At 48.6% G+C, this 25424-nt stretch overlaps 1 protein-coding gene and 1 pseudogene across 1 annotated transcript in view; both read right to left on the reverse strand.

The window, feature by feature from the left end:
* ALK (ALK receptor tyrosine kinase) overlaps nt 1-25424 on the reverse strand; it is a 598490-nt gene that overhangs the window by 24825 nt on the left and 548241 nt on the right. Inside the window, exons 12-16 of the mRNA XM_036224695.1 lie at nt 19813-19975; nt 9949-10099; nt 3912-4043; nt 3032-3176; nt 135-317 (exon numbers count right to left, since the gene is read on the reverse strand). Of these exons, the coding sequence (XP_036080588.1) occupies nt 135-317; nt 3032-3176; nt 3912-4043; nt 9949-10099; nt 19813-19975 (774 nt within the window). The remainder of the gene's footprint in view (nt 1-134; nt 318-3031; nt 3177-3911; nt 4044-9948; nt 10100-19812; nt 19976-25424) is intronic.
* Nucleotides 21173-21291, reverse strand: LOC118605992 (annotated as a pseudogene).

The raw sequence follows: 25424 nt of genomic DNA on the forward strand, positions 1-25424 counted from the left end.
GTGCATGGTTACATCACAGTCCATACTTGGGGTGGCCAGGGGAGGGCAAGCAAGGGCAGGGGAGAGGGCAGGGAGGTGAGGTGCCTAGGACTAAGAGGGGAGGGAGTGACACCTTGAACACGAATCATCTTTACCTATATATCCTCCGCCTCCTCCACCTGAGGAGCACCCCCCGCCACCCCCTCCGAAACCCCCTCTTGTCTCCCACCCCCACTTCTTCATGGCCTGGGGGCAGGAATGTCCTCCGGTGGCACCCTCCAGCAAAGATTTTCCAGACCAGAGCAAGGAAGTGTTATCATTCCAGCCACCTCCACCACCTGCAGGAAGAGATGGGGACGAGTGTAAGTGAGAATGCTGGCTAAGGGACGAGGTGCATGTTGAGGGGTGCTCGCTCGAGCTGCAGAGTCCAGGGCCCCCGTGAGTATTGGGGTCTGGGGGCTACAGAATTCACAGCTGGAAAACCAGGCGCGCGCCCTTTGTCCTGGGGGACACCTGCTTTAGCCACAGCCATGCGTGCACATCCAGGGGGGAGGGCACCTCATACCACCGCTTCTCAGGCGTCTGGCTCAAAAGCCATGAGTGTGCTTGGCTTTGAGGAGTACGTAGGGGTATAAGAAGTATGACAATTAAACTTGTTCCTCTGCCTTCCTTCCTTGCCCACCAACTCCTGGAGTGCTGGGCCTTCATTTCATTAATTGCTTCTCATCCCAGCCAGACACAGGACCCACCAGTCCTTGGGCAGCCAACCGTCAAAACCCTGCTGAGGTCACTGCAGACAAGCTCCTTGCAGGAGCCCTGGACTAGGCACCAGATGCCCTAATGGGCTTTATCATTTACTGGGCAAGACTGCCATACTCTGAGCCTGTCACTTGGGGGATAATAAGACTCGCCTGATGGGGTCGATGTTCAGATCATGGGAGATAGTGAGTGTGTGAAATGCTTCATGAACTACCAAATGCAGGGCTGACCGGGCATGTGAGAAGCACAGTGCACGTGTGCAGAAGGCCTCACACTCTGAGGCTCAAGTGGTGTCTCATCTGCCTGCTCCTAAGGGCTGCTCCAAGGTCAGGAGCAGAGAAGGCGGTGGTGGGCTGGGAGGGCAGGGGTGAGACCCTGGTGGCACTAGCAACCACTGGAGCTGTGCATCCCAACATCTGGGGCAGCTTTGAACTCTTGCAAGTGCTATTTACAGAGCTGAGCTGGAATGCAACTTAATTTTAAGGCCGCAGGCTGACCACAGTAAACCTTTGCTGCTAGCCCTTGAGATTCCAGGACCTTCTTTCCCCTCATATTGTTTCTTATGACATTTCGACAAGCAGTCTACTCCGAAAGGTCCCAAAGCCCTTTGCGCTCCAGCAGATTATGGGTGGTGGGGACCTGGAGAAAAAGCGGTGTGAGGGGCTGTTGGAATCGTCCCAGTTCACTGGCCTGGAAGGTTCTTCTAGACCCAGAGCGGGCAGCAGAGGGACTCCTAGGGGTGTATGTGTGTGTTTGGGGGGGGGGGTAGAGGTGGGAGGAAGCTGCAGATAGATATGACTATTGTGCTAGAAAGAGGGAGCCAGGTGTCGGACACTGAGACCCAAGTCAGGAACAAGTTTGGGTCTAGAACGGAGACACGTCGGGACGAATCAAGGACCCCATGCAAGTCGTGGGACTCGTCTGTCACCTTTGGAAATTACAGGGGTGCTTGGGTTTCAAGTGGCTGGTTTTTCTTCTGACAGCCAGAAGGTGGGGTGGGGCTGTCATAATTGTTGATGTCAGGTGGCAGAGGGAAGGCCCCTTGTGCAGTAGGGACCTGAAGTGGGTTCTGGCAGCTTGCCATGGAGAGCCGTGTGTGTAGTCAATACATTAGGACGGGATGGGCCTGATACCATGTCTGCCCTCCCTCCCCTGACCCCACCCTACCCTGCATGGTCCCAGTTGAGGTGGTTTCTGGCCCCTCCCCAACTCCATCTTGCATCCTTCAAGCAAATGTGTGGAAAAGAGAATAATGGACATACAATAAAAATAAATCAACAACAATGTTTTATGAAATGGATTGAGTATGAAACAGTTTGGCCATGTTGAGAAAAAAAAAACCCATTAACTTTCTATGAGCTCACTCTTTTGTAAAACAAGAATAATAGTACCTAAACAGGAATAATAGTACCTTTCTGGAAAAACTTACAGGATTGTTTTGAAAAGCACATATACAGTAGATGTGGACGTGCTTTGTGACACATTAAATTTGTAGCGGTGCAAGGGGTGCGATCAACATTGCCGGGGGTAATTCCTCACCGTGGACCCAGCAACTGTTTCCACTTTTTCTTCCATCCCTAGTCATCTCTCAGTTACAGAGGATGTTTGAGCATTTGTTTTAATTCATCTCAAACCTTCAATGCCTTAAAATATCCTCCCTCAGTCTGATTGCGGAGAAAATATAAAAGTGAATTGCATTTTCCCTTTAGAGATGGCCGATTTTGGAGGGATCAGAGAAGCCACATCCCCTTCAACGCCTGTGCCCTGTGTGTGTGGCTGGCTCTCACTGAGGAGCACAGAAAGTCCAGCCATGGAGATTCCAGAAAGACTTTTCTAGTGAGGAGCTGTGTGAGTAGGCAGCCCGGGGCCTGCAGGTACCAGCCGCAGGGGCCTGCCCCTCCCCCCCTCCGCGGCCTGCCCCCCCCCCCCGCGGCCTGCCCCCCCCCCCCGCGGCCTGGCGGCCCCCCCCCCCCCCCCCCCCCCCCCCGTTTTCCTCCATCTGCTATTTGGTAAAACCCAGGGAGGGCTGGGCTGGCTGGCTGAATGCTGCTGCCCGTTTCATTTTCTCAGTGACCTTTCTGCAAGTCCAAATCTCATGTCAGCAAGGTGGTCTGCACTGGCCAAAGATGCTGCCTGCCCTTCCTCCCTTGATGCTGGTACCAATATAAGGGCTCCCAGCCTCTCAAGTGCCAGTGACTAAGCCGCTCACAGGTGCGCGATGGCGCCCAGGCTGAGTGGGAGCTCTCCCGGCCCCGGGGATGTTCGGGGAGAGGGCGGGCTTGCAGCGCCTTACCTGCGGCTCCGGAATTGCCGTTGAGCCCTAGAACCGAGGAGCTATTCTCCAGTCTCTCGGGGTGGAACGTGTCCGTCTTGGCCCCATAGGCCCTGCCACCACCACCGGCCGCCACGATCAGGGGCACGGGCACACCATCTTTCATCTGGCCGGGGAGACAGTTCAGAGATTGAGAGGCCGAGCTGGGCGTCTACTCTGGAGCCCCCTGAGCCCTGGTTTAAATGTTTACGAGTGTCTGAGTGCTGGGCAGTGGATGACATCTCAGGGGTCTGAGGGCTCTGAATTCACGGTACGACAGCCCATCAACTCTCCCCGCCCCTCCCCCCAACTCCTATAACAGGGGGCCCTCAGGGAGGCGAAACCACGAGTGGGGCTCCATCTCAGACGCCGCTTGCACAGCCCCTTTCCCGAAGTTTCGCAGACTATCCTCGGTCTGTCTGCTCTACTCCTAGCTCTCCATTCTCAGGGGTCTCTTGGCTCTGACCCTCACAACCTCAAAATTAAGCCGTCAGCACCGCCGACCCCGTGGGAGGGCCCAGCAGGAGGCTTTGCCTTTAGTTTCTGGCCTGGCTGTGATGACAGCCAGAAACACTCCCCTTAGGACAGAGGAGGGCCCAGCGGGACCCTCTAGGGCCCTGAGGCAGGGATGGCGGAGCTAGTGGGGCGAAGGTGGGCTGGCACGCCCCCCGAGAAAAGAGCCTGCCCTGTCTGGGACAGACGGGGAGCCCTACGTCCGTCCCTCTGGGCCTCGGTTTCGCATTTTTAAATGGGGCTCAGAGGCGTTTTGTTCACAGGGCTGTTGTGAGGCTTCGACCCCCCCTCGCCCCCCCGTGGCCCACAGAGGTCCCTGCCCTTGGGGAGCTGGTACAGCCGGCCTCACCTTAAATACGTAGGTGGCTCCGCCCCCGCCTCCGCCCCCTCCTGCCCACTCATGCACACTTCTGTTCATGCGCATCTCTTCTTCTATCACGTTGTTCTCGCCAATGCAGACTTTCTGGATCAGTCGGTTTGTCTGCAGAAACAAAAAGCATCTCAGGTTCATGCCCAAGGTTCTCCACGTTTCAGCAGCTAGCCCTTCTACGCTTAAAGACAGGGTCTGTCTCTCAAGTAGCCTATAGTTGAGTTGAAGAGACAAAAAATATACACCGATCACTTTCACTCGGGGCAGTATTAGAGAAGGAAGACAAGGTAGATCAGATAGGAAATGCATGGGAAGTTGGGGGAGGGAGAGTGAGCCTTTGGTGCTGACTGGTGATCTGGGAGGACTGCTTGGAGGAGGTGACATTTAGTTGGGCCTTGAAGGATAGGGAGATTTTTTTAAAAATTAAATTATAGCTGGAATACAATATTGTATTAGCTTCAGGTGTACAATACAGTGATTTGACACTTATATACATAGGGACGTGATCACCACGTTAAGTCTGGTACCCATCTGTCACAATACAAAGTTATTACAATATCATCGACTACATTTCCTAGGCTGTACATTACATTGAGAGGTTTTTAAACACATGAATTAGAGAAAGTCCAGGTATTCTAGGGGGAGAGAGCAACATGAACCCAGAGGATGAACGGGGTATTTGGGGAAAAAAGCCAAAAAGTCTCTTTGGCTCAGAGAAGTCCCTCTTAGGACAGAGAGCTAGTGCAGGAGGACCTGTTAGGATCTTCTGGAGTCTGACGGGGGGAATGACAAGGCCCTAAGTGGAGAGATGGGGTTAGAGGGTGTGTAAGCAGGGGTGGGTAGAAAATTAAACTGGACAGTCGGATCACGGCAGGGGCCTTGGATATAATCTGAGAAGGAAGTGTACTTCACTCTCTAGGCAATGGGAAGCCAGAGAGGATTTTTGGGAAGCTGCAGTTCTGACACCCCATGGAAAGAGAAAAAAAATAGTGGGAGGCCAGAAACAGACTTTACTTCCAGCTCATCTTTGGGATAATCATTTCTTCATTTCTCCCAGCTAATGTCCTATTTCTTGCCTCCAGAAATTCCTTGGCCCAGCCCTAAACAGAGCTATGTCTGTCATGGAGAAGAGGGTGTGAAACCTGGAATCAGACAGATACTGGATACCCCTGAACAGCTGTGCAGGAGGCGCTCGGCCTCTTTGACCCACAAAGTGTATAATGAGAATGAACACACCACGGGTTGTGGATGGTGCAGGACGCTGTCCAGCATAGTGTCTCTCACACGTTAAGGACTGATAAACGGCTGCTCTTTTATTTGGATTCTCCTCTGGGCCCACTCACGGCCCTGGTGTGAGCCCAGGAGTCCCTGGGGACGTGCTGGGGGTTCCTGGAATCCCTGGATAAAGAGGGCAATGCTTCAAGAAGAGCCACCTGCTTATCGGCCAACAGCAGCTAAGATGAACTCTCCGAACAGCGACCTGACCTTGGAGGAAAAAAGACTTTTCTTTCACTTAATAAAAAAATAAGCCCAATAAAGCATTAAATTTCCATCGAATGCTGCTGTGTAACCAGCCAGTGGACACAGCAATTTATCTTTAGCCCCTCCTATGCCAAAGCACTCAGGAGTGCCGGCAGTGAGTACTTGAGAAATTTCCAGATAAACAGCCGAGATGCAATTTGTTTTATGACATTTTGGATTTAATGATGGAAATAATTTGATATTTTTTAGAGTGGATTTCGTGTGGGTGGGAGTCTGCGAATTGCTGCCGTAGAGCTGACATTTCTCCTGTGCACGTGCAGTGTTGTGCAGGACTGGGGGTTGGGGGATCTGGTGGAGGACAATGCCGGAAGAAAACCCTGCTAACCGCTGCTGGGGAGGGCACGGCGGCCGGGCCCGGGCGGGCGACGGAAATGTGGACTGTCGGCTGGACAGAGCAGAGCACAGGACACAGGGCCCAGTCTGGCTTCTGGACTGGCCCCGCCAGGCATTTGCTGGGCTACACTGGCTGAGGTGCCTCACCTCCCTGGACCTGCCTCCTCCTCTGGAAATGGGGGGCTGCTCGGTCTGAATCAGTGATGCTAAGATGGTCCATCCCCCCAGACCCTGCTCCTTTTCTTCCTCTCCTCTGCCTGGCAGCAGCGGGCCTCCATCCCTTGGGGATACCCTCTTCTCGTGAATAGAAAGGAAGCCGCAGCTGTCTGGGGATTGCAGGAGTGGGAAGGAGGGAGCAGTCGGGTGGAGGATGGCCTTGGTCTAGAGTCCGGGCTCATGCCTGTCTCCCACTGCCCCGGCTAGGGTGTCACTTTTCAATCCCGCGTGTTGGGGGCGGGGTTACAATCCACCTTGCCTCTTGCCGATCCAGTCTGCATCTCGTGGGACTCAGCGGCAGAAATTTGGTGGAGCCGATCACTTCATGCTGTCATTTCTTCACCTGAACTTCAGGACCCCACACCCTCTTGTATTTCCTTCTATTTTCCTGGCTTCTCCTCCTCGGCCTCCTTTGCTGGTTCATCTTCTTTTCCCTGACCTCGGAATGTCAGGGGTCCCCAGGGATCAGTCCTCGGTCTTTTCAATCTGTCCTGCTCCCTAGGCAATCTCAGCCTGTCTCAACTTTACGCTGATCTTTCCTGAATTTGTATTTCCACTCTAGGCCTCTCTCCTGCATCCCAGTGGGATCTCTCCTGCACTTTACTGGAAGTCCCTGCCTGCCTGTCTACCAGACATTGCTCTACAACTCAGCATGTCTGACACTGAGCTCCTGATCTTGCCCCGGTTCGCTCCTTCCACAGCATTCCCCAGCTCAGGTGATGGCAGCTCACTCCCTCCAATGGCTCAGGCGCAATTCTTGGAGTCATCCTCGATCCTTTCATTGTCTAGGTTCCTTACCCAATCAACTATGATATCCTTTTGATTTCACATTCCAAATATGCCCAGAATTCAATCATTTTTCATCACCTCCTCTGTTACTATCCTGGTCCAAGACACTATCATCTCTTGCTGGGATTAACCCAATAGTCATTAAATTCATTGCCCTGATGCTTCCCTTGGGGCCTGTAGCCTGTTCTCCTCTTTGCAGGAGGAGCGAGCCTGCAGATACCCAAACTGCATCGGGTCACTGTTCGTCTGAAAAATCACCTTTGGCTTAAACATGACCTTACAATGGCCTGATCTGGTCCCCATTACCGCTGACCCCATCTCTCGCCTGCTCCTTCTACCCCACGCCAGACATGTTCCCACCTTGGGACTTGGCTTCTGTCCCGCTGGAGATGCCGGATATTTTCTGGTTCGGCCCCTCAGCTCTTTCAGGACTCTGCTCAGCTGTCGGGTTTTCGGGGGCTTAAACAAAGCAACTGCAACCTGACCCCGGACTCTGGCACATTCCACTCCACTGTGGTTCCAGGCACCATAACACTTTCACTTTGGACGTCCCTGATCGACTCATTCAGGAATTCATATCTATTTGTCTCTGCGCCCTGGAATGAATGTAAGCTCTTTGAAAGCAAGGATTTTTTTTTTTTTTCTGTTCGTGGATATATCCCAGGTTCCTAGAACACTGACAGGCACATAGCAGGTATTCACTAAATAGTTGCTGACTGCAGTTGAATGAACTGGGAGCTGTTGGGCATGGGTTCACCCCTCACAGTATTTGCCTTGCGAGTGATGGCAGTGGTGAGATTTAACATTTAGACCAGTGGTTTTGCTCGCTTGGGGACATGTGGCAATGCCTGGATGCATTTTTGATTGTCATTACTGGGGGATGCTACTGACATCTGGTCGGTGGAGGCCAGGAACGCTGCTACACAGCCTGCGGTGCACAGGACAGCCTCCGCCACGAAGAATTATCTGCTCCAGAATGTCAATAGTACTGATGCCAAGAAACCCTGAGTCATGCCACCAGATGAGGCTAGGAAGGACCTGGAGAAGCAGGGGCCGAGGGGCGTGTGCATGAGGTTTCCAGCAGCTGCAGCCCAGTGTGGCCAGGCACACGGGAAGAGTGTCTCCAGAGACCCAGAGGTGCATCTGAACCAGCAAAACTGTCCAGCTGTGCAGTTTAACTCTTAAGAGCTCACTTCGTCCTCTAGAGGATCCTCTCTTGATGCCATTTTTCTGCCTGTGGAGGACTGGAGATTGAGATAGTGCCTGTAAACAGTCTCTCTTTCCCTCTCCCCGTGACTCCTGGGAATTGTGTCGTGGAGCAAGGAGGAAGACCGATTCTTTTCCCCAAGCCCATGCTCTGCCTGGCCCTATCAGCAGAGGCGACTGCCCTCTGTCCCTGGCTGAAAATTGGCTCCTTGGAAACACTCCCTGTGCATCTACAAAGTTTGAGAGCAAGCAGGTTGATTAATGAAATGATAAAGTGCAGCAACCCAGAGGAACAAGCAGATTACAATTGAATTAATAAAAAAAAAGAACGCGGTCCTGTGAAAAGACATAACTGATTACAATCCAATCAAGTAAAAGTCCCTTGCAAAAGTCAATGCAATCTTTCTGCTTAGATGAAAGAATTACATTAGCACTCAATAAATTCCTGTGAAAATTACAGCAGCCTGTAATTTAATGACTTAATATATTATATCAGGTTGGAAATTCCTGATTATCGTTGCTAAATAAAAGTTGGAGTCCAGACATTGCACATGCACAAGGCTGCACCTGCTAAGCTTACTCCAGTTGCTTTGTTTTAACCTCAGAAGGTGGTGGGGGAGGAGGAGGGCGTGCTTTGCTCCCAGCTTAGCACCTAGCTCTGAGGAGCCCGGAATGTATTTTGTGAGATTGTAGCCCTTGTTCCCCAATCTGTCCTCCAAGGTTACTCTTCGGTAATTTCCTGGAGAAGAGCCTCTGGCTCCTGGGCCCTGGAACCCGGCTCCCTGCCTTGGCCCTGTCCCAGGCAGAAGCTGTACTTCAGGTGAGGGTGGGGCCTCACCAAGGGCGAGATGCACCTTGCAGGCGCTGGATTCCTGCCAGGACAGCCAGCACCCAGGGGCCTCTCCTCAACAAAGGCAACAAGCGAACACACCTGGGCGCTGCTGCTTTATTAGTCTTCCCTTCCTCATTCTCCTGGTAATTTTAAACCATTATCAGCTTTCTTGATTCCTGCTGTTAAAGCTCTGCATGTTTGACAGCTGGACACCCGGGTGGGGTCAGAAATCAGAACACACACAACAGGCTGCAGAGACTGGCAGTCTGGCTTGTCAAAGTAATGGGCTATAAACGGGAAAAGGAAAAAGGCCATAAGAACCGGGGGCCCAAGTAAGCGCAGGGCACAGCAGAAACAGGAGCCAGAGTCCCTATTCGGTGCTGGATCCTGAGTGACTTTAAACAAGTCCGTTTACCTCTGTGGTCTCCATTTTCTCCTCTCTAAAATGGGAGAAGTGGATTACGTGATCTTCCAGCTCTGATCTACGCTTTAAATTAAAAAACAGTTTTAATCATACAAATATTAAATAAGATATGAATGTATTGTTTTTGTAACGGTATCAGACATTACTGATAAAGCGCCCCCAACTCCAACCCCTTCCCCAGAAGCAACCACTGTTATCTGTATTTTTTAGAAATTTTTCCTTTCAATTATAGACACATATGTGCCTAAGAGCTGAATAAGAAATGTTTAACCTAGTATTTTCCTGTTTGTAATAACATGGCTAAAGGCAACAGTGCCCTCGGGAGAAGGTTTAGAAAGTGGCTTCAACTTGCACTTCTGCTGAGAGGAACAACCATTTGCCCATTCAAATAGGATTCAGTTCTTCAGTTTCAAGAGTTACTCGTGAAACCTGTGCCTTAGCCTTGGTCCCTGTGGGGATGTGAAACCCCAAGAGCCACAACCCCGGCTTTCTCGTGCACTCAAACGGCCCTGGACAGGGAGGGCCAACTGCAGGCAGGGCCAGGGCGAGTCCCGCCAGCTCTGATCGCGAGCTCCCAGGCGTGTGCCGGGCATGCGTAGCAGTGCCCTCCGAGGCGCCTGCCTGGAGGGCACTCCAGGTGAGTGTGGAGGAGGAGCCCTGCTCCGGACACTTACGCTGGGGCAGGCGTCTTCCCCCTGCTGCCCGACCAGGATGTACAGCGTGTCGTCCTTCTCCAGGTTGAAGATGCCCAGCACAGACACGCCGTGGGACCGCATCATGGTGTTTCGCCCGCCTTTCCCGCCAGCGGCTCCGTAGCCCGAGATGCTGCAACGGGACCAAGCACACGGGCTCCTGCGTGGGACGAAGGATGACGCCCCTCCCGCCCACCCGCCAGCTTCCAGTGGGCCAAGTGCGCCACCGTCGAGATCCCGCTGCTCCTCCCCTGCCTCAGCCCTTCAGGTCAGCCAGGAGGCCTCCTCTCCCACGGTCAGGGGAGGATGGGCAAGTTTAGAGAGGGGCAGTGAACGGCTCTGTCACAGAGCTAGGAAGGTAAAGAACTAGTAAAGGGGTGCAAGAAAGAACGAGGGGGGAAAAGAAGGGGGCAGGGGAGGGAGCGTCTGCGTCAGTGTGGGGTGTTGGGGTGACGGTGTCTTGAACGCCTCAGACAAATAACTTCCCTGTCCCATATCTGTAAAATGAGGATAATATGAGAACCTACCTTCTAGCCTATGTGTGTTGTCAGGATTAAAGGAATTATGACATGCAGTCTTAGAACTGTGGCTGGCACATAATAAGCACTCAAAAGTTATTATTATTATTATTATTATTAATTAATGGTGGAAGTAGCAGAAACTACCTTGGAAGAGGATTTTAAAATTTCCCCAGTGGCATCTCGACACGAGTAGTCCCACATGGAATGATGGAGGAGAGTGGTATTTACAAGCCCAGACTGTTGATTCCCATCCCACGAGGAACCACTTCTGGAGCAATGTGTGTGCAAACAACCGGCCATGATGAAAACAGAAACAGCGAGAATGTGGGGTTATTTCTGATGCCCCTTAGCTTGTTGAGGTAAAATCAAGCAAGGATGGGGGGAAAGAGTTCAGTCGTGAACCCCGCGGAAGGGCGGCATGTTTGACAGCCGGCACACCGGCTGCAAGTACCTCCCCAGGGACCGGCTGCCGGGGAAAGGGCCTCGGAGGTATTCATGTCCCTGCGTGTCCAGATCCAGGGTCCTTTACGAAAAGCTCCCAGCAAGAGATGCAGGGCAGTTTTGCTCCCGTGGACACACGGTGGCTTCTCCTCCTCTAGTTCTAGGAAACACCTTACATTCCAAGCATGTGAGGGGTCTCTTGGGGGCTCCCAAAGGCAGAGCTTGGGTCTGTTCTCCTGGAAGGCTGACTGACTGCTAATGCAGCAGGCGAGAAACTGAAGTCTTTGTGGAATGCAAAGGCGAGTCTCCGGCCCGGCCCGTTGCCTCGGTGGCGGCCAGACACCGATCTGAGCTCACCGAAAGCCGGCACGGCATAGGCTGTGTGCACAGGAGGAGGCCTGAGATGGTTCCAGACTGTCCAGGGGCTTATGAAGAAAGTGGGGAGGTGGTAGTAGTTATGAAAAGAGAAATCTCACCATAAGGATGGCTATACCTGGGGAGGCAGGGTGGAGGGACCAAAGGGCTCTGCGTGTCCTCTCAGAATCTCAGCCTCTTTCCTAGTCAAAGAAGAACCGTATCTTCTCTTCCGCACTCACAGGGTAGGGGAGTTCAACATTAAAAAAAGGTAATGGGGCAAAAGCCCTGAGAAAGTGAGATATCTTTTTGCACAAAATCAGGGCTGTTGGGTGCTCAGAGGCTGGCAAGGAGACAGATGACCGTGACAGGCATGAAGGCAGTGGCGCCTGGAAACCGTGGCTGGTTGCAGGGCATGTGGGGCGGAGGTGTGAAGTTGGCTTCCCCGTGGACCTGATGGACAGGCAGGACTCTCACACAGGCAGAAGGAGGTGGAAGGTGGCAGCCAGGCTTGCGTGAGTGGACGTGAAGAGGCAGGAAAGCCTGGGGTATGTCTGACCACAGCAGGGGCTGCAGTGGGGTGGTAGGAGCTGTAGGGCTGCAGGGGGATTTAGGAGTCAAAGCCTGAGCATCCTACAATGTACCAGGCATAAATGCGTATGGCCCGCCCCCTACCAATAGCCATAAACAGTAGCTATTAGTAATCTCATTTGGCAAATGAGGAAACCAAGGCTCAGAGGGCTTAAGTAACTCATCAAAGGCCACAGCTGGCAGACCCTGGTCTGTGCCCCAACATTTACCCTCACAGAAGCCGTTTTCTTTCCACCATGCTGCTGTTAGGCTTATATGGATGTACAGCAAGGGTGGTCTGAGAAGCTAGTGGCCCATTCTAATTTACTCAAACCCTCAAGCCAAACTCTCCCTCCTGACTCATTAGAAATGGAAAAGGTAATAGGACCATTAAAAGGCTGAGGGGAAAGAAAGGCTTATGGGTGAAAGGAAAGCAAAGAGAATATTTAGCTCAGAGAAGGGAAGCCTTGGGCAGGGCGTTGTGCTGGTGGTGGTGGGGGTTCCAGAGACTGTGGAGTCCAGAGATAGCGAGGGGGACCGGCCCGCCTCCCTCCTGCTCACGGCTCCAGGCTTCCCGGGCTTTGTCAGGCAGCATAAGAAAGTCGTTTCAACCCGAAAGCGTGGTTCATTTGGAAAACTGCTGCCGAGAGACGGAGTCCTCATCCTGCCCACTCCTGTTTGTGGCTGAGAGGTAAGACGTGCCCTTCTCATCTCTTTCTGCATCATTTGCAAGTCATTTGCATCAATCTGCATGCATTATGAATCGTTCTGAACTCTTTCACATGTTTAAATTTAGCCAAATTATTATATTTTAGAAGTTGTTTGCTCCTGACGTTTTTTTTTACTTCCTAAACTTTCTTATTTTTCCCAACCCCCAACCAAGTCCGAACGCTCTGGCCTCACCTAGGTCTTGACCTAGTTCATGGCAGTCAGGTGGGATGGAAAGAGGCCTGAGGTCTGAGTCACATGCTGGTCACTCTGCTGCTGGCATGACTTGGGGCAACTTGGTTAACCTCTCTGAGCCTCAGCTTTCTCACCAAGGAGAAAAATGAGGACAAGGACCCATGCCCTCATTAGGATCAGCAGTGGATTTGAAAGGACTGCAAACTGATGCCAAATGCAGGGTAGGACTCGGGGCTGGGGTCAGCTCTATAGAGTCCAAAGTAGAGAGAAGAGCTTGGCAACTAGGTCTCAGCAGCCGGATTTTACTTTCCTGTGTGATGGCCTCAGGCCCACATTTTTAACCTGGACTATGGATTTGCTTAAAGTCATGGGGAGGGAGCAGGCAACTGCCTGTCTGGGCTAATTATGGGGATCCTGGGAAGTAGTGCCTTCATCATCAACTCTCTGAGGCCTGAAATCCCACCGCAGAGCTTCAACCCTTTGGAAGCTTCCAGTTGCAAGGCTGATCTCTTTTGGAATGAGATGTTCCATAGAGAAAAAAGAAGGACTTAAGTGCAGATAGACCTGGGTGCAAATGCAAGCTCTGCTACTCAGGGCCGGGACGAGGGCGAGGCAAGAGAGGCACCCCTCTCCCAGGTGCTGACCCTGCATTTGGATGACCCCCAAGAGACAACGTCTCCTTAAATATTGTGTCCGAGACACCTTGCTTGCCTCTCTTGGCCCCGCCCTGCCCCCAACCAATGTTACTCATTAGCTGTGTGACCTTGGGGGGGGGGCGTTATTTACACTTTCTGAGCTCCAGTTTCCTCACCTATAAAGGGGAGATAATAATACAGACCCCAAAGGATTGTTGTGAAAATTAAACGAGATAATGCCTGTAAGGGAACTAATTCAGTGCCTGGAGGGTGACCAGTGAGAGGGAAACAGGAGCTGCTGTTCTGATGGACCCCTGTGGCCGAGCCCGTCCACGGCTCTCCCAGGGTGGCTTCTGGGAGTCAGAACTGGGGTGAGTGAATGAGGCCCTGATTTCTAGAGAGCAGTAGGCAGAGCAGGGCATAGCCAAGGGGGTCTGCGGTCCAGGCTGTTCAGTTTCACCCAGGACCCACCTCTGTGGGGAGCCAGAGGGAGCACAGGCCAGCCTCGGCACTTCTGAAGACCCCAAATCCTACGGATGATGTTACACAAACTCATGCCAGAATAATAACCTCAACCTGAATTTCTGAAGCTTTCTCCCCATCTCTTGTAAACAATTTATTTTTGATGATTGACAAACGACAGTGACTTAATATACCTGCCACTCAAGTGAGGGAAATACTCGCAGCCATTCCGATTTACTAGAAATTACGAGATACTGTTACCAACGAACTGACGCTGTAAATTTTTTTTTTTTCCCCCTCATCTAAGTCCATGGCCCCTGGTCAGAATGGATGTTTATCGGGTTTGCGTTTTGTATTATTGACTGTTAGCTATTGTTACCTAACATAATTGAGTTGTGAATCTTTTTAAAATAAAGAACTAGCAGCAAATCAAAGTGGCTGCCTGCTGGATGCTGAGCACGGCTGGTGTGCGGCACAGCGGTGTGTTGGCACCACACCTCCGAGGGTATGCGGGGCCGGGCCGGGGCCGGGGCGGGAGGAGTGAGCGAACCCCACTGGGAGAAGCGTGAAGCACCTCATGGCTCTCCAGCATCCCACTCTGGGCTCTGCCTCTAATTCCCAGCGAGCCCTCGGGCCAATCCCTTTCCCTCCTCTGAGTCTTGGTTTCCTCCTCTGTGAAATCAGGATAGTAAGACCCGCCCTGCCTCTCCTGGCCAGCAGGGTTATTGTGAGGGCACAGGGGATGGACGGGTAGGTACAGGGCTTGGTCAGTGGGAAATTCTTGTTGAGATGGGTAGTTGGATTATCCAGATGGGCCATTTGAGCCACCAGGGGGCTCCCCTGGGGTTAGCGGTGAAGGACCAGCTGTGGAGGCACCTGTTCCTTGATGTGAAAGTTCCATTCCAGATCGCACCTATGAGCAAGACTCACTGGTCACTTCTCCCCTGCCACCTGCTTGACCTAGGCAGCCCTCAGTGCCTGGGAATATCGGAGCTGGAAGAGATCTCAGTGACCTCTCTCTACGACCCTTCCCTCTACAGATGGGGCCACTGCAGAGAAGGGAAAGCACACTTTCAATGTCACATGGTGGGTCGGGGGCAGAAATCGGACTCAAACTGCATTCTGTCTGCAGCCCATCGATCTTTGCACAAGCCCCACACGCTGGCTTCCCCTGCCCTGTGCTCTTTGTGGCGATGGCTATCTGCACAATTACTCTGACAATTAATCATGATCTGTGACTCTCTTCTATAATTGTCTGGAACTTTCCTGGCATTGTGGACTGTTTAACTTTACTGTCCTGTGGTCTCCAGAGTCTTAGTCCTCTCCACAAGTCCTTAGCACCTACACGGTGCCTGGTACACAGTAGGAATTCCATGGCTATGTGGGGATTGAGTTGAATGATGGTGGCATCCAGCTGCACGTGCTGGTCCCTGGAGCCAGGCAGGAAAATGGGTATCAGTGATGGAGACTGTCAGCAAGAGCTGTGGCCCAGGTCAGCTGTCAGGCTTTGCTGGCTCCAGCCGGGATCTGGGGCCTCTGGTACATTATGTCTGAGGAATAAGTGACCCCTGAGAGAACTGGCACTGGGAGCTGTCGGCCGTACTTGACAAATGTTTTTATAGGCAATGTGTGTATATGTGTGTGTGTGAACACGTGCGTGTGTGAGCAGGGAAGACTGAGGGCTGGGAAGAATGCTGAGCCCTTGAGAGGTCGGAAGATGGGAAGGAAGGAAGGAAGGAAGGAAGGAAGGAAGGAAGGAAGGAAGGAAGGAAGGAAGGAAAGTTGGAGGAAGAGAGAGGGGGATAAAGTGGGGACGAAGTCAGGAAGAGAGAGATGGCTGGCCAGCATCGACTGAGTGTGGATGCCTCTGCCTGGGAATGTCATGGAAAGAATCACATCAAATCCCCAGCCGTCCTCAGAGCTGTCAGTATCTGTCCACATTTTATGGTGAGGCTGAGGATCTCGCCCAACCCAGCACGGACCCCTTAATTAATGCTCTTTTTGTGACCCGCTTCAGCCACCCACCCCCATGGGCCCACTCCAGACATCATCACTCCGAACCATGACCCAGTAATCTCCCTTAGTCAGATGCTCTTCTTACCATTAGCTTAATCTTTGCCTGTCCTTCTCAATCGAGCTCCGTGGGACCGTAGCTGTCACTCACTGTCCTGGCTCCCTCAGTCCCCCAAGCATGGCTGTCATCTTGGGCACCGCCTCCTCCAATCCTCCAATCATGCTGATTCTACCTCCCAAAGGCTCTGCACCCTCTCTCCATCCATATTTCCCCTGCTCTGGTGTAGCTCCTTCTGACTCTTGCCTGGGTGACGGACGGAGTCTGCCTTCCACCTGCTCTTCTTGCCTCCAGGCTTGTTTCTCTCACTGCTGCCCCACGCCATCACCAGAGGGAGCTAAAGGCATTTGGGAGGCGAGGCTCCACCCCAGGGCCGGGTCCCACCTCAGCTCAGGCAGGCCTGGCCTTGCCCCAGGCACTCCACCCACCAAGAAGGTCCTCCCCTCTTCTTTGTAGATAAGTCTATCACTTTTAAGACTGAACTCAGGCTTCTTTCTCTTTGTGGAAGCCACTCATGAACTCAAGGCCTTTACCTTGGCCTCTGATAGCAGTGCCTTGCGCAAACCTCCACAGTGGTACTTTCTACGTCACACTGAAATGCTTTGTTCCTACATCTACCACCCCCAAGGGCCAGGGCTCCTATTGGGCAGGGAGTATATATCTTGTTCACTTTTACATACTTATTGTCAGGTACGGTGTCCTAATAGGTGTTTAATATGCTTTTGCAAAGCAGGTCTGGACAGTAGGACACATGTACTTGAAGTGATCGCATCGCCTCTACTGTTCTGACAGAGAAAGTGGCAAATGCAGGGGAAGAGGAAGCACAGGGCAGGAAAGCGGAGGGTGGGGACATGGGGACTTGGGTGCTGTCCCTGCTCCTCCTTGCCCACCCCACCCTGTCTGTTGTCTCTCCCCCAGCCTCTTCCTCCTCTCCCTCTTTCGGGACCTCTCCCTTTGTTGCATAGGCAAAACAGGAGCGGGGCGGGAGATGGACCCAGAACGAATGATCAGTCAGGAGTGGAGGCTGCTAGCACCTGCTGCCTCCCTGATGACACCCTAGCAATGCCGGCAGGTGCTTGGTGAGTGTTAGCCCCCTTCCTTCACCTCCTGGACCAGTAGTTAGAGAAGTCGGCTGGAGCGGCAATAGTCCCGGGCCGCAGGCAGCAGCCAGACACACCATCTGCGCACCCACACTTCCCCGGGGGGAGACGGACTCCGTAAGGAATGCTGCCAACCTTTCTGTTTCTCTGCTGTCTGCTGTGCCCTATGCTTATTTTGCCAGACGAACTGCCCTTACTAAATAAAAATTAGTTAAAATGGAGAAAATGTCTTCCAGGGAAAGGCCACCTGACTTCTCTATATGGATATTCTGACTTGGGGATGTTGTGATGTGATCTAAAAAGCGAATCATTAAACTTTTGCTTCTTTGAATACTAAGTAAAGTGACCAATAGACATTAACAACCAAGCCCAGAGCCTTATTTAGAGTCAAAGATGAAGCGAAGGCCAGAAATACAGTTGATCCTCTAACCCTCCATATCAGTGGGCTCTACATCTGGGAGTTCGACCAATCACGGATCAAAAATATCTGAAAAATGTTACCTTGTTGTTGACATGTACTGAGCATGCACAGACTTTTTTTTCCCCCTGTCATTATTCCTTAAACAATACTGTATAACAACTACTAAGAAGCTTTTACATTGTATTAGGTATTATAAGTAATCTAGAGATGATTTAAAGTATGCGGGAGGATGTGTGTAATTTATATGCAAATACTACACCATTTTATATAAGGGGCTTGAGCATCCTCAGATTTTGGTACCCAAAGGGAGTCCTGGAACCAATTCCCCTCCGATACCAAAGGATGACTGTGTCTGTTACAGCCTTTACTTGGTTAAAAAAAACAAGGGCTCAACAATAACAACAAAAATCCCAACCCAGTGCTTTTTGGTTTTGATTCTTCCATTTTGATATGATCTTATCTCGGGCCAGTTCAACAGATCCAACTGTCTCCTTTACCAATGTGGACACTTCACGTCTCCTTCTTCAACAGAAAAACAGCTCCTTGTGTATGTTTTCAGTGAGTGTTCACCAGGCAATGCTAGGGTTTGCAAACTAGTCTTAGTATTTCAAAAAGAGAAATGGAAACAGTTCTCCAATTTTGGCTGGGTTTATGTCAAAGCAGTGTGGCGAATCATGCAGATTAGAAAGCTGGTTAGACTTAGATAAGGCTGTAATTGAGACAGCAGATTAATTATTATTTCATAGTGCTGTTTATCTAGCAGGCAAAATCTTTCAAAACAGGGAGTCCATCTGAGGAAGTCAAGGAAGAGTCCTTGGAAGCAGAAAAGTCAGATACTACTGTCTGTGGGATCAGTCTGGCTGCTGTCTCTGATCAGGTGGCCTTAAACCCATTGCAAAGTTTCTCATATAGAAACAAAGGAATGTCAACAGTGACAATAATAATGACAACTACCTCACTGCTAAAAAGGAGGAGAAATACCCAGTGGATACTCAATAGTCACCCCTTCTCTGGGACAGTGGATGACCCATGGGAACCCAGCCAGGCAGGAATGGGAGGCCCGGCCAGCTCGGGGTGGTAGGGTCAGTGGTGGCTGCGGGTTTTCGGCCATTTACTGGGCACGCGAGAGACCTAGAGCAGCTCATCTGATTGCAGCCAAACCTTGTTATTGCATTCCTGCCCCGGCTGTCATTTAAAAAGCACTTACGGCTCTCCCCGGAACGTTTTTACACTGAGGTCCCAGGAGTGGGCCTGCCACGGAAAACAGGGCAACTTGAGTAACCCCTTTTCTTCTCAGGGGGCTGAGGATATGCTGGGGGCCGGGGGCTGCAGAAGGACAAAGAGAGCTCACTTCCCATTGCATTGCCTCTAGGGGGTATTTGGACCAACAAGGGCATAATTACAATGCTTCCTGTTTAAACAGCCTGGCTGTAGGGTGGAAGGAGCCACAGGGAGGCTGAGCCTCAGTAGCCCGGGGCTGTAGGCAATTTCTGGATTGTCAGAGACTCCTGACTCCCTGAGCCTCAGTTTCCTCATTCGTAAAATAAGGACTGCAGCAGTGGCCTTGCCCACATCACAGAGCTATGTGAAGCCACAGAAAGGGTTTGACCTGACTTGGTGGTTCTCAGGGATGCATCAGCATCACCTGGAACTTGTTAGAAATTCTTATTCCAGGACTCCGCTCCAGACATACAAAACCAGATGCTCCAGAAGTGGGCCCGGCAATGTGTTTCAACCAGCCCTCCAGTCATTCCAATGTCCACTCACTGGTCTAGGCTCCACCATCAGCTTTGCTTAGTGTCACGACCTCAAAGTGGCCCAGGGGAGTTGGACTTCCCTCTAGCCTGGCCTTGCTCTAATGGAATATTGTGGGCCAGGGGCTGGACAAAGGACGAGAGTTAGAGAACAGTTGCTTTACTTCCGAATAGTGAAGGACCAGGAAAAAAAGCTCAAGGATAAGAACATCATCTTTCATGTGCACCATACTTTGGTTTCCCCAACAATTTTTACATGCATTTCTTCATTGGAACAGCGTCAAGTAATATTCAAAGAATAGCCCGTCATAATTATACTTGATAATAATAAAGATAATGAATGTTCTGAAGCTAGCTCATGCATAGATATCATTTCCACAAATAATCTGTGGGCTCCTTGAGGAGAGAGGACATGTCATTTTCTTTCGCTGCCATATCCCACTATCTAAAATCTTGCCATCTCCAGTTCTAGCACCGTGCCATGGGCCAGAGTCTGTGGCTTCTGAGCCTTGGTGAGTCACCCAGGCACCCCGGGGGCATGCACTCACAGGCGGGCCTCCAGTCCTTTTTGGGAGGGCAGTCTGCCCCTCAGCTTACCCCTTCTGCATACGCACCTGTAGGTGTCGGTGGCTGGCACCTTCCAGGTCTGGATGCCCTTCAGGGGGCCCTCGCTCTCTACCACCACGCTCAGGTTGGAATTCCGGTAGGCGTTGTTGCACTGGGCCTGTGTGGGGCCGTGAGGCCCACTAGCCCCACATGTGGTGAACAGCCAGTGAACTGCGCACAAGAGGAGAAACAATCAATTCACTTGGTCTGGCCCTCCTTCCTCGATGGCCTCTCTGGGCTATCTCTGAGCTGTCTGCTCCGTCACTCCAAACCTGCATTCCAAGATGACACCAACGTCAGGGCAAGAGACACCGCTCAAAGAACTGCTGTCGAGGAAATACTGTGAGCCAGTGGCTGGCTCAGGCGAGCAATGGGTCAGGGGAGAGACATAAATGGAGCAGACATTGACTCTGGCCTTAAGAAGCTCACAGCCTACCAAGGGAGACCAACAGGGAGGCAAACAGAGCAATAAGAAAAAGAAAACCCCCGGGAGAAAAAGAAGAGCTCAGAAAAGTTGTTGGAAAATCTACTTCTTCCATAAACTCCAGCTCCTTGAAGCCTCTTCTGCAGGCCCAGTCTGTGCCTACCAAGCAGCCAAGATTTGGGGGTAGCCTCGTCAACCTGGGCAGACACACAGCAGTTCGCTTAGTTAACTCAGTCCTAGAAATTAAAGAGTTGATATATATAAATATAAGTACTTAAAAATTATATATATATTTTATTTATATCAGACAAGTATGATATATTGTATATATGTATGTATGTATGTATATATGTATGTATGTGTGTATGTGTGTGTGTGTGTGTGTGTGTGTGTGTAATTTTTCCCCCTCAAGAGTGTGCTGAGGAAGAGAGCCAAAAGTATGGACTTGGCACCCTACCTGAGCATTTCACCTTCAGTGGGACTCACTTCTAACTTCAGTGCAGGTTAACATGGTTCTGAATGTTCTAAGTCATTCCCAGAGACTCTGGGCTTCTACTTCTTGGCCAAGTGGAGCATCTGGTGAAGTAGGAAGAGGCGCATGGGCTTTGGATCCAGATGGGCCAAGTTTTCTCATCCTAGATTTTGCTCCAGATGAACTGTGAGATCGGGGAAAATTATATAGCCTCTCTGAAACTCAGCTTCTTAATATGAACAAATGGAGATAATAACAACTACTACTTACATTTCTTGTTAGTATTATATAATAATCGAAGCAAAATGCTTAGAAAACATTTGGTATTAGAAATGCATAATGAATGCAGTTTATTTTTTTAATTATTATTTTTTATTTTTTTTAGGCAAGGTAACCCTTGGTTGACCTTACAGATTGTGAGGACTTTGTCAGTTTATAATCCCTTATTATTATTATTATTTTAAAGTTTTTACGCCTACAGTACCTGGTCTTCCTAGGTGGTCTCTCATCCAAGTACTAACTAGGCCCAACCCTGCTTAGCTTCTGAGATCAGACGGGATCTGGCTCGATCAAGGTGGCATGGCTATAGACATGAATGTAGTTTAAAAAGTGTGTAACTACCTGTTCAATTTCTGACTGTAGGAAGCAATCATCCAGTCTCAGGATTTGTGTTCCCCATTCCATAGAGGGACTCTAGGGCCATTTCTCAATAGAGGGACCCATATTTCCCAATTTGGTGGACATATATTAGGCTCAGGTGGTTTCCACATGCAAAATTTTGTTTTTATTTTCAGCAATTTCTGATGGAAAGGTCCAGAGAGGGAACTCTTTCCAAGGTGTATTCCATGGGCACAGAGGTTTTCCATCCCAGTTAAGACCCATGATTCATCCAGCCATAACTCTGTTGCTCCCAGCAGGCTTTGAGGCACGGTGGTCCTTTCTGCTCTCTTGGATGACTCTGACCCATATAAATAGAGAAGAAGGCTGGCTCTTTCCTCTTCTCTTACTTTAAAGACAAAAAAATAACTATTGTATTACAAGTTACTTATGAAAAAAAGAAACTTCTTTATCTCATTCTTACTTTTACTGGAAGCCTAGTTTAATACTCATTCACATCAAAATACTGATTAGTTATAGACAGCTGAGCAAAGAAAATCCCATTTAGTGCTGGCTTTCATTTAATCAATTAGTATTATACAGCACAATGCTAAAAAAAATTGGCTAGGCAGTGATTGTACTAGTTCTATTACTGTTGTTAAGCCATCTCGTCTGCTCAATTGAATGCAAAGAAATAAAGCGTGATGCGAAGGAAAATAAGTTCTCAACTAGCACTACTAATCAGAAGGATAGAGATCTGCCTTATGCTGAAGGGCCTATGAAGCACTCAGTGGCTCATGGATCTTTTGTAGCATTTTGGTTCTGATCTGTGGAACTCAATTTTATCCATATCTGTTGACTGAGCTGAACTTCATGGGAGCTGTGTCATATCAAACCATTTTGTTGGCCAACATAGATCCATTCAATAAAATTATGACCAAAACTCAAATATAATCATTCACCATCCATATGTATACCATACATTCTTCATTATAAATTGGAAGAAATGATCCCCTTTTAAAATATGTAACAAAATTAATAAATTGTTCTCCTTATTAAGGTGAAATGAAAATAACGTACAGATTATTGCCAGATTACAGATTATAAAACATTTATACCACCTGTCTCAATTCTTTAAACAATGAAGCAGTGCCCCCCTTCTAGACATATGATCTATGTCTGATTATTGCTTTCTTTTTTTTGATGTCAGCAGTTGTTAAAGCTTCATGCCGAGGTCTATTTATTTATTGGGAGTTGCAAATTAATGATATTATTCCTTTACATTATTTCAAATTTTTTTTCTTATTTATTAGTGGGAATACATTTATAAAGAGATGCTTCCTCTCATCTACTATTTGGTTACTCAGTGGTACAGAGTTCATACAGGAAAGGCAGGATAAAGGCTCAATTCTTTCTCGTTATTTGTAGTTTTCAAGATAATGAATTGGTTCTCTATCATCCTCCAAAGTTGACTAATTTGTTGCTTATATATTATATGAATTCTAGAATTTAAACATATTTTTGAGTTCTAGTCAATCACTATTATTCTTTAGAAGCTCAAACTGTCACGTTTTTGGTCTGTGGTTAGCCTCCTGAGTGCTTTTGCTTCCTTGCTATCTGGTATGGCTGAACGTGCCTTCCCTAGACCTGAAATCATCCATTTTCTCAAAAGCCTTTGTTTCTTTGAGTGAAAAAAAGGTATTTCAATTCCAGAATCTGAGGTCTATAGAAACTTAATGCTACTAGGTTGGTGATTGTTCCTAGACTTCTTCAGTGCACAGAGCTAGGAAATATATATGCATGCGTGTACATGTATATCAATACAACATACACATATGTGAAATGCTCACATTGATACTTTCAACTCATATTCAGGACTATAGGGTTTTAAATTTAACCTCTTCTACGTTAATTTGTATTTCTTTTTCCATAGTGAGAATCTTGATTCTCAAGAACATTCCAATAGAATTAGAATATTCTATAATTACTCATTTACTTTTTCTTTTGCAATATACAGTATTATATTACTACTACTACTGTACCATCATCAATATAAAACTGAGATTTGTTAAATTTTTTTTTTTTGGTATATGTGCTCTCAATTCTATAATTTCTTGAGACTGTATTCTATCTATAGTGTTTGGGCATATTGCCCTTACATATGATACTCTTTCTTCTTTAGTCCTTAGTCTTACTTCTGTAAGTACTATGTGTTTAGTTCTCACATCAGTCATATCTCTAGTCATTTTGGTGGGTTCAAGCCTGTTTTCAAGTAAATGCTTTAGTAAGGACTTATGGGAGCAATATTTGTTGAGTTCTTGGATGTTAGTTAGTATTTTTTACCCTTAAGGATATTATATTTGCTACTCCATTTTCGTCTGTTATAAAGTATTAATGAAAAAACTCTGATGATAATCTAAATTTTCTTTTGTAATAAGTCACGTGCTTTTGCTTAGGTGCCCAAAGTATTTTCTTTTTTTACTTTGGTGGTTTGGTGATTTTGCTAGAATATTTTTTAGTATTGTTTATTCTGGGTCAGTATTCTCAGATACACAGAACACTCTTTTCATTAGTTTCAATAAGAAAATTTTTCTTAAATTATAGGTTTAATTATTTGTTTTACTCCACTTCTTTTCATTTTCAGGGACCTGTTATCCACATGTTGGATCTTCTTTGCCTAGCTTTGATGTATGTCATCTTTTTTATTAAAAATAATTTCTCTTTCCACCTATTTCTTGTAAAGCATTAACTGTTGTTTCCGTGCTCTTATGTTCCTTCTAATTTCGTCTTCCTCTCTGAATTATTATTTTCCTTTCATTTTACCTTCTTTTCTGAGTTCTACTACCTATTTTCTTATCTTTCGTAATACTGATTATGTTATTTTTCATGTCTTGTATTGTTGTGTTACTGTTATTGAGCTCATTTTGAAACAGAAGTTTGGTCTCTTCTGCAGGAATGCCTTTCTAGTGTGATTTCATTTTTCTACACAGGTATTCCCCATGCCGTTTTAAGATTATTATTGTAATTTTGCATGTGATTTGATCTTGATACTTCTGTTACACATTTTTATGTGAAATTCGTTTCCTAGAACTTTCAAGATGTTCTCGCTTCTAGTCTTCTTTTCCTCCCTCCTCTTCTCCTCCCCGCCCCCCCTCCTGTTCTTCTCCCCTTCCTTGTCTCCTTCTTGTTTGCTTTCTGATGTCTCTGGCTCTGCTTCTTTCTCCCACGGTCACCTGGACATCCTGTTCACTTGCTGTCTCTATTATTCCTGTCCTACGCAACGCTGATTTCACTCCCAGAAATTTCTTCTCGATGCGGGCCCTTTCCTGGAAAGGAGGCTTGGTGGCCAGACTGCTTGGGCTCCTTCAGCTCCTACAACGGGCCCCTTGCATTCACACCCCACTGGCCTGGACAAAGCCTCTCCCAGTTTCAGCAGCTGTTCTCAGATTGGTTTTCTGTCATTTCCAGTAAATACCTCTTTTAGCTATTTTGGGGTTCTCGTGTTCTCAGGTTTGTAAGACAACCTGTTGTGTTCCAAATCTTTCTCTTGTTCAGGTGCTGATACCATGCGGGTCTTGAGGTTGTCCGTGCTTTGCCCTCTCCCACGTATATTTTGGGGTTGGAGGGGAATACCTTACCAAAAAACCTTGCTGCGCCTATCCATGGTGTTTAAGTTCTGATATATGGTTGCTCTGTTTTTATGTAGGGATTAAGAGAGATAAAAGAACTATGCCGTTACTGCCATCACTGCCATATTCCCAGAATCTTCGAAAATATTTTAATGTAGGAATCACGTGAGGTCATATGCTATGATTTGTCCCATTAAACCATCTACCCGGTCAGATCCTCATTCGCATTTCTATTCCTGGGGCTGTGGCGTTTTTCAGATTTTATCTCATGGACATGTCCAAAAACCACGTGTTGTTATATCACGTTCTGCCTTTTTTTTTTTTTTCATGCTTCCTACTAAGTATAATTTAACTTTTTCTTGACAGTGCCAATGAGACTTAGCCAGTTGTTTAGGGCTATTTGACCATTCACTAAATGGCCCCATATATAAATATTTTATGCTGACTCCCTTTCCTCTTTTTCTACTATCAGGTATGTTTTCTTAGTGCTTCAGCGTC

The sequence above is a fragment of the Rousettus aegyptiacus genome, unplaced genomic scaffold, assembly GCF_014176215.1.
Source record: "Rousettus aegyptiacus isolate mRouAeg1 unplaced genomic scaffold, mRouAeg1.p scaffold_m13_p_7, whole genome shotgun sequence".
Lineage (NCBI taxonomy): Eukaryota > Metazoa > Chordata > Mammalia > Chiroptera > Pteropodidae > Rousettus > Rousettus aegyptiacus.